The 9245-nt window shown below is 46.8% G+C and overlaps 2 protein-coding genes across 7 annotated transcripts; one reads left to right on the top strand and one right to left on the bottom strand.

The window, feature by feature from the left end:
- Positions 1 to 2639: 2639 nt before the first annotated feature.
- cebp1 (CCAAT/enhancer binding protein (C/EBP) 1) lies at positions 2640 to 4187 on the bottom strand. 6 transcript variants are annotated; one of them, XM_049014603.1, is made up of 3 exons: positions 4063 to 4187; positions 3365 to 3685; positions 2640 to 3243 (listed from the first exon to the last, which is right to left on the bottom strand). In XM_049014603.1, the coding sequence occupies exons 2-3, from the start codon at positions 3376 to 3378 to the stop codon at positions 2925 to 2927; spliced, it is 333 nt and encodes a 110-aa protein (XP_048870560.1). In that variant the 5' UTR covers positions 3379 to 3685; positions 4063 to 4187; the 3' UTR covers positions 2640 to 2924. The 6 variants fall into 6 exon arrangements, with proteins under 6 accessions (XP_048870560.1, XP_048870550.1, XP_048870532.1 ...); XM_049014593.1 differs by having other exon boundaries at positions 3365 to 3717; XM_049014575.1 differs by having other exon boundaries at positions 4055 to 4175.
- A 2134-nt stretch (positions 4188 to 6321) lies between these two features.
- Positions 6322 to 9041, top strand: ngdn (neuroguidin, EIF4E binding protein). Its single transcript, XM_049006950.1, has 11 exons — positions 6322 to 6413; positions 6730 to 6789; positions 6904 to 6975; positions 7325 to 7462; positions 7610 to 7694; positions 7807 to 7859; positions 7966 to 8074; positions 8232 to 8406; positions 8510 to 8660; positions 8745 to 8808; positions 8897 to 9041. The coding sequence occupies exons 1-11, from the start codon at positions 6390 to 6392 to the stop codon at positions 8914 to 8916; spliced, it is 951 nt and encodes a 316-aa protein (XP_048862907.1). The 5' UTR covers positions 6322 to 6389; the 3' UTR covers positions 8917 to 9041.
- Positions 9042 to 9245: the final 204 nt, after the last annotated feature.

Below are 9245 nucleotides of genomic sequence, written 5' to 3' on the forward strand. Positions count from 1 at the left end.
CTGGCATCACACTTAAGTTAAATTCATGCTAATTAACACCGAGAGTCTTTGCTACAGATGTCCCTTCTCTGTCCCAATGGACAAACAAAAACCTGGAAGTCTGTGCCGACTCTGCTTACTTTGTGTCTTAAGTAACAAGGCTACCACTTCAGCCAAAATCTGCTGATATCACTTGAACCTTCTAAGCATAACTGTCCAGTTAAACGCCCGGAATCTGGGTGGTTCCTTATGTGTCCCACTAGACAGTCGATAAATAAAGTGATTATTAGGGCAGAGTACTGAATAGTTTGTGTTACCTGTTTTTATAGTAATATGTGCTCATTAGACAATTACATGATCATTGTCATTTTTATAGCTGCATCTAACCAAATATATTACAACTTAATTATAAGCATCTGTGATAATCTCTTTTATATTGTATGTTTCCTTTATTCACAGGGCACAGGGCTGGTGACACCCTGGACGGGATGCCAGTCCCTCGCAGGGCCACAGGGCTGGGGACACCCTGGACGGGATGCCAGTCCCTCGAAGGGCACAGGGCTGGGGACACCCTGGACGGGATGCCAGTCCCTCGAAGGGCACAGGGCTGGGGACACCCTGGACGGGATGCCAGTCCCTCGAAGGGCACAGGGCTGGGGACACCCTGGACGGGATGCCAGTCCCTCGAAGGGCACAGGGCTGGGGACACCCTGGACGGGATGCCAGTCCCTCGCAGGGCACAGGGCTGGGGACACCCTGGACGGGATGCCAGTCCCTCGAAGGGCACAGGGCTGGGGACACCCTGGACGGGATGCCAGTCCCTCGAAGGGCACAGGGCTGGGGACACCCTGGACGGGATGCCAGTCCCTCGCAGGGCACAGGGCTGGTGACACCCTGGACGGATGCCAGTCCCTCGAAGGGCACAAGGCTGGGGACACCCTGGACGGGATGCCAGTCCCTCGAAGGGCACAGGGCTGGGGACACCATGGACGGGATGCCAGTCCCTCGAAGGGCACAGGGCTGGGGACACCCTGGACGGGATGCCAGTCCCTCGAAGGGCACAGGGCTAAGGACACTCTGGACGGGATGCCAGTCCCTCGAAGGGCACAGGGCTGGTGACACCCTGGATGGGATGCCAGTCCCTCGCAGGGCACATAGTCATAGACTATGGGCCAATCAGCCTGACTGCGTGTCTTGGAACTGTGAGAGGAAACCAGAGCACACAGAGACACGGGAAGAACAAACCCCACGGGCCAGCAGTCTGGTAGTTAACACCCCACTCTTCAGGGTTCCTGGTCACTGTTGGTCCGCTGGGTATCACGTGAGCGCCCCTTGGCAATGGCATCAGCACACTTTCAAAGACGGGCATTCACACACTGCCCTGCCCCCCCATGCTCGGTGAAGCCTAAACTGCCACTTCTTCTGCTGTCTCACTTCGCGACTTTCATCTCCAGTCGCTCTCCCATCCTTCCCTCTTGTCCAGGCATCCTGGCATTGCATTCCTGCGCTGCTCTTCCGCATGCTTTCACCTTGGATCCCTGTTCTCTGTAGTGGCCGTTCGGCCCCCAACAGGCACCCCTCCCTCCTCCTCTGCTCTGCTGTCTTCGGTGGTCTCCCAGTGAGGTTCAGCCAGGTCTTTGCTCACATTCATTCAGGGTTGAGCAATGCACTGTGAGGTTAAATGGTATCTTTCTTAATACTGTGGGGATGTTGCAGTCCTGGGACCAGAGATTGCCCCACAGGGAGATTAACCTCTGTTAAGACACACACAGTGTTACTGGCACAAATGTGCCCCCCTCCCCCCCAATGCCGCATGCGCACCCTCCCAGCCCTTTGAGGGTCACACACCTCAGCAGTAATCTACTTTCATGCCCCCACAGAGACAGAGGGGTGTCCTCACACTCAGGTGGGGTGATGTGCGTCCCCCCCATAAGCCTGTTGCTCTGTCCCTTTTCAGTCTGCAATCGCACCCACAGGAAGGCTCTTGCACTCCCTCCTGATGGTATCTGGCTCTCGGTCCTATACTGTGTTGAAACATCACCCATCCCATTGTGGGTAGCCCTACTCTCTTCCCACAAAAAACACCCATGTCATCGTGTCTGTTTGAGGGGGGCGGGTTGCACCTTGGTACTTATGGTTTTGATAACCCCATTTACTGCAACTAAAAAACTGACACAATGACTATTCACATCCACCTGAGTTCACCTTTTAGAACACATTTATGTTTGGGTATACAAAGAAAATACACTGTTCCTGCAATTATCTATGTCAATTTCTTTATGTCTGTTTTTTGTTTTTTGTTTTGTTAATGCCTTTTTTTAACTTTATTTTGTTCTTATGGTATATATTTGATATCAGCAGCGGATGTGGTACTGGGACCCTTCAGATAACATTTATACACTAAGGAGTCACTGGTTACCACAGCCGGCTTTGAAGTCGGGGATCAAGATCAGCAGGGGAGCAGATTTCTGCAAAAGCGACGCTTCTGATATAATCAAAATAACAGCAATATTAAAATTAATTAGGCGATTTATCAGGAATAATTTAAAATTCAACAATCATTTCCAGTATAAATGCAGAGTGTACAGTCAAGTCCCAAAAACCAGAAGCTAAAAGGAAAACATTAAGACAGATGTATCGCATACTATCAACAAAGACAATTTAGAAATTGAAGTTTTATTTTATTGAAAAAGCTTAGATTCACAATCCAGTTTAATAACAGACTTTTTACACAGAAGATTGCCATTTCTCCCTAAAAAATGCACAGCAGAAGAAAACAAATAACTGAATTGGTAATTAAACACCACATATTTGCACATAAAATGGAGTTTAAAAACAGAAATGAACAGTGCTTTCCAGTTGGTTCCCTAAAGCCAACCCTAACCCTAAGCCTAAGCCGAACCCTAACCCAAATACAAGTCTTGTCTTCCTATTCTAAATCCACATTAATAGCTCTCGTCCTCTGCAAGATTATTATCTCTGCGCTGCAGGTGGCGCTGCGACAGGATTTGCTTAAGAGTGTCCAGTTCCTGTGTCAGCTGCGTGATTAGTGCCTGTAGTCCGTGGTTCTCCTCCTGCAGCTGGATCGCTCTTTGCTGGGTGAGCTGCACGCGGCGCTTCGCCTTGTCGCGGCTCTTCCTCACAGCGATGTTGTTCCTCTCACGCCGTAGGCGGTACTCGATGCTGTCCTTGCTCAGGCTCTTCTTCTGCGGGGGGCTGCCGGAGGAGGCCAGGGGGCGGGGGTGGGAGGAAGGGCGAGAACTCCTGGCAGAGAGGGTGATCGAGGTGGGAAACGGGGGGGAAATCCAACATAAAATGCATTTTATAGAACGTTTCTGGACAACATGGGTGACCGACACGTGAAAGGGGCGACACGAGGGCATACCTGGTGCAGAACATGGGCGGCTCTGTCACTGGCAGCGCCACTCAGGCACGGCGAGTATGGTAGATAGGGGTAACCCATGATCTGTCCCCCCATCCTGTCCATGTCCATCCTCACCACTCCCTGCAGCCCTGGAGGCTGGCCATACAACAGCCCTCACCCTGCGCAGCGTGGCTGGACAGGGGGTCTAGGGGTTGGGCCCGATGAGTCAGGGGTCAGAGGCCCGAAGGGGTCCCATGGAAGGAGGGATGATTGAGGGAAGAGAACGGGAGGGGACGACAAGGGGGTACACTCATCCAGGCCGGAAGACTGAGGGTCCGACATCTGCCAGAAAGCCAGACGAACGAGATTCAGACCTTAAATGAGCAAACAGAGTGACGGCGATAATTAAAATACCCATCTCACTGTCACGCCTGCAGGAAGAGTGCCAGAGTTCGACTGCAGCACTCGATATAATTCTGTCACACATTGATTTAGCTCTAAAAGGTTTGATCCCGTTTAATGTTTTAAAGTATTTTGCATTAATATTCCTTGCTCTAGAAGAATGTTTTAAATGTATGTCAAAACTGTCAATAGATACACGGTCATCTACATCACTTCAAAAGAACACCAGTTAGATTCATAAACTCACAATCTTTTTCACATCACACATCACTACACAAAGGCAATTGATTGAACATGGAACTGACGAACCAAGCCACCTCTTCCTCCGAAGCTCTCGCTCTGCTCTCCTTCGGTCTGGTTGCTCTCCTTTCTCCCACACTGCCTCTTACGCTCTGTGACTTTCTGTCTTCCTCGCTCTGCCTTTTGCTTTTCTCAAATGCTGTTGCAAGACTGGTACTCAACTGTTCATAAAAGCAGTACTTCCCCAAATTGCACCCCCACCCCCTAAAACCACTTGCAGTTACTTTTGTACCAAGTTGTACATCAGGTCCAAGATCCTCTATGTCTGTCTGTGTCTCTCTCACCATCCGTGTCTCAAACACTTCGTGATTTGACTTTTACGGGCCCTGGTTTCCTGTCTCTTGTGTATTTTTCTCTATGTCTTCAGCTTTTTTTGCTTTTGTCATTATATAGCATCATGGAATTTTCTAATAATGAAAAGTTTACCTGATGCTTGACTTTTTTTTTTTTTTTTTTGGAGGAACACTGGCATCGTGGCTAAAATACTCTGGACTTCAATTGTATCTAATGACAATCAAGGATAGCATGTTTTCTCCAAGTGCCCTGGTTCCTTCTCACGATCCAACACACACAGTCACTCTGACTGTCCCAAGTGCACATTTTGATGACTGCGTGTATGTGTCTGCCCTCAGATGGCATCCTGCTTACGGTGTCCTCCAGTCGTATTCCCTGTGCTGCCGACAATGACCTCCAGGACTCCCCATGACCCCGGACAAGATAATAAACTGAGGGGGACTGCTGGATGTATGGCAACTTACACTATATTGTATCCCTCCAAATCATTAAATTCAGGTGTTCCAATCACTTCCATAGCCATAGGTGTATAAAATCAAGCAGCTAGGCATGCAGACTGCTTCTACGAACGTTTGTGAAAGAATGGGTCACTCTCAGGAACTCGGTGAATTCAAGCATGATACCATGATAGGATGCCACCTGTGTAATAAGTCCATTTGTGAAATTTCCTCACGATTAAATATTCCACAGTCAACTGTTAGTGATATTATAACAAAGTGGAAGCAATTGGGAACAATGGCAACTCAGCCACAAAGGGGTAGGCCATGTAAAATCACAGAGTGGGGACAATGCATACTGAAGTGCACAGTGTGCAGAAGTCACCAAATGGCCGCAGAGTCAATAGCTACAGACCTCCAAGCTTTGTGTGGCCTTCAGATTAGCTCAAGAACAGTGCTTAGAGAACTTCATGGAATGGGATTCCATGGCCGGGCAAATACATCCAAGCCTTACATCACCAAGTGCAATGCAAAGCGTGGGATGCAGTGGTGTAAAGCACATCACCACTGGACTCTAGAGCTGTGGAGACATGTTCTCTGGAGTGAAAAATCACGCTTCTCTGTCTGGCAATCCGATGGACGTGTCTGGGTTTGGCGGTTGCCGGGAGAACGGTACTTGCCTGACTGCATTGTGCCAAATGTAAAGTTTGGTAGAGGGGGGATTATGGTGTGGGGTTGTTTCTCAGGGATTGGGTTTGGCCCCTTAGTTCCAGTGAAAGGAACTCTTAGTGTTGCAGCATTCAAAGCTTTTTGGACAATTTCATCCTCCCAACTTTGTGGGAACAGTTTAGGGATGGTCCCTTTCTGTCCAATATGACTGGGCATCAGTGCACAAAGCAGGGTCCATAAGGACATGGATGAGTGAGTCTGGTGTGGAGGAACTTTACTAGCCTGCATAGAGCCCTGACCTAAACCTGACAGAACACCTTCGGGATGAATTAGAGCAGAGGCTGAGATCCAGGCCTTCTCATCCAACATCAGTGCCTGACCTCACAAATGCTCTCCTGAAAGAATAGTAAAAAATTCTCATAAACACATTCCAAAACCTCATGGACAGCCTTCCCAGAAGAGCTTAAGCTGTTATAGCTACAAAGGATGAGCCAACTCCATATTAAAGCCTATGTATTAAGAATGGGATGTCATTAAAGTTCATGTGTGTGTAAAGGCAGGTGTCGCAATACTATTGGCAATATAGTGTATCTCAGAATACAACATATAGGCCTGTGCACTCGTCCAAAGTAATTCTCTCTATTATGATATTTTTCCAAATATATTAAATGGCTTTTTAAATTGAATGTAGTAATTAGTAACATGTAGGTAGTTGTAAAATGTATTAATTTGACACAAGAAATTGATCTTCATTGTACTTGATGATCGTTGTATAATGTCGCTTTGAACTAAAGCATCCGCTAAATGAAGCAAATGTTACGCAAGAGGTGAATGTAAAAGTTGATTTTCCAATTGCAGCTCAGTGCAGCGAAAACATCGTGATACAAATAGTCCGGAACTTTTTGATCCTTTCCAGTTGCCGTTGCTTGTTGGGCTCGCTCAAAATGGCGTCTCCCTCACAGGAAAACGTGAGTTTATGTCGTTATTTCTATGTTAAATTCGGTATATGGTAATTTGTAATATTGTGTGAGTGTACAAAGTATTTAATATATGATAACGTTACTTCGTGTTTATTCTTCGATCGATCGATTTGGGCAATGGTTGTGTAGAAAGGTTTGTGTAGGCTGAACTACTGAATTTGGGCACTGTTCTACCGGTGACCGAATAACCCATGATTTCACTGTTGTGTTGTTAATCACTGTTATTAGATAACCTTATAACGAGTAAATTTTTATGACTGTTGGACAAAACCGCAGATGTACACAGTAACTTTGCCTTTCCCAGGATGTGGTGTTGAGCGATTTGCCCGCCGCTGTCCGTTTGCTGAACAACCTCACTGAGCAGGTTTGTCTTTATTACGTCTGCACTGGGTTTGTTATCCATTTGTTAGCTTGTCTTTGTAAATGTGTAAATGTATTTATTTTACTGTAGTTGACTTTTGCTTCATTTTGATGTAAGGTGGTTGCAGTGACAAATCACGTCCAGGGTTTGCTAAACAGAGTTAAAGATGGAGTGTACCCTACCAACAAGGTAATAACGTGTAACACCTCTAAAACTGTCACTGCTCAGATAATTTTTTTCCTACTAATTTTATTTGTAAATGGAAGTCCATAGATAGGTAGCTGGGTGAACTAATATTTTATGTTAAATGTGGGGTGGTCCAAATGAATAATTATGGAATGTGAGGGGGACACGTCCCCTTCAGATTTAATGGCAGTGACGCCTATGGATACGTTGAATAAGGAAGATTCGTATATCAGTTTTATTGTAGCCAGTATCGATGTATTTGATGGTAAATTTGCAGTATGACAAGCACTTGTGACCAATGTCTATCTCGGTTATGACATCTCCCATCTGATTCCGGCGTCTCTTTCTTTAGGGGTTGTCTTTTCTGGATCTGCGCTACCAGCTGCTACTCTTCTACCTGCAAGACGTGACTCATATTGTGAGTGTGAAGACGGAGGGAGGCAGCATAAGAGAGAGTGCTGCCCTCCACAGGCTGGTCACCGTCAGGACAGTAAGGAGTCTCTCTCCTTCCTATTAAGCTATGGCAGCATGTGCAGAATTTTAACTCGCCTTACGCGTCCTCTCTGTGAGATATGCAGGCATCTCTCTGTTTTGAGACATTCCATCTTTCATCGTTTATTTTCCTTTTACTTGAAAGGTTCTTGAGAAGATGCGTCCTTTGGACCAGAAACTGAGGTACCAGGTGGACAAGCTGGTCCGTACAGCACTGACTGGGAGTTTAGGTCTGTCATCTTTCTGCATGGCTGTTAGAATACTCCGGATTGTTTTTTTGACTGTTAACATATTTCATGAAAATGCAAATGAGAATTCTGTCCTGTTTTTTTGTTTTTTTAGCTGAAAATGATCCTCTTCATTTTCGTCCAAACCCTGAGAATCTCATCAGCAAAGTAAGTTGTTTTTCCATGATACTGAACTTCTTTGTGTAAAATCAGAACCTGTGTTTAGAGTGTAAACATTGCAATGTTATTTGTGTTTGTATAACTTTTCTCTTAGCTCAGCGAGTCAGAATCTGAGGAAGAAGGAGCAGAGGGTTCTGAAAAAAGAGTGTCCTCTGGTGGCCACAAAAAGTATGTGCCACCCAGAATTGCCCCGATGCATTATGGTAAGGTGTCTCCGCCTCTTGATACATTTATCCACTGTTTTCCTAGGAATGTCTATACTGTCATTTGGAAGCCTCCGGTGTATTTCAGTCAAAGTAACACAATGCAAATCAGGAAACCATTGAAATTCACTTAAGTCTTTCCCCTCCCCGCCTGCAGAGGGAGACATGACAGAGGATGACCGGCAGAAGGAGAAGGAGGAGAAGCGGCGGCGTGCTGCCCTGCACAGCTCTGTGATCCAGGAGCTCCGACAGCAATACAGTGATGCTCCGGAGGAGATCCGGGATCGCCGGGACTTTCAGACGGAGCGGCAAAGCCGCGAGGAACTGCACAGGTTCTGAGCCGGCGACCCCACTGCTTCAAGTACACGGGGTCTCATGGGTATGTTTGTGCGTGAAGGCAGAGTAATTTACGAGAATGACAACTCCTGAAAACAGGAAGGAGTATGAGGAGTCCATGATGGTGCGTCTGGCTGTGACCCGGAGGGAGAGGAAGGCACGGAAGAGGGGGATAAGAGGAATGTCCTCTCAGCTCAGCAGCATCACCCGATTCAGTGACATCACTGCCCTGACTGGTGAGGAGGGACAGGTGAGCTTGGAATGGCGCCAGACAAAACAGCACTTCTGGTCTGTGAACCCAGTCCTGATTCCCCATCCTCTGCCTGCCCCCCAGGCACCAGACTCTTCTCGCCCCAAGAAAAAGAAGAAAATGATGAAGAAAAAAACAAAAAAGAGAGGTATGAGATTGGTCAGTCTAACTCATCAAATGGTGCTGAAGCCATATCGATTCATGGGGTGCTGGTTTAATTTCTCTTCTCCCTTCAGCTTTCAGACGGCACCGGTAGACTGCCAGGTGACGTCCAGGCCCACTCTGCACAGCCCAGCAGGGAAAATTAAAATGAAGTGGGATGATTTTTTTTTAAAAATAAAGGTTTTCCCTTTTGATAAAAATGACTTCCTTATTTCACCACCTTCTGTCCATCCATACATTCTACTTAGTGACAACCTAGTGGGCTGGCTGCAACCACTGGTTCACCACTAGTCTGCCTCTGCTTGAAGGCATCGAATGAAACTGAGGAGGACAGAACAGAGCTCCAATTAAATAAGCACAAGTGAAAGGTCACCTTGATCATAATTGTAGTGGGACAAAGTCCAATTATGGAGAGGGGCTAAA

This window comes from Brienomyrus brachyistius, chromosome 1 (assembly GCF_023856365.1).
Source record: "Brienomyrus brachyistius isolate T26 chromosome 1, BBRACH_0.4, whole genome shotgun sequence".
NCBI lineage: Eukaryota > Metazoa > Chordata > Actinopteri > Osteoglossiformes > Mormyridae > Brienomyrus > Brienomyrus brachyistius.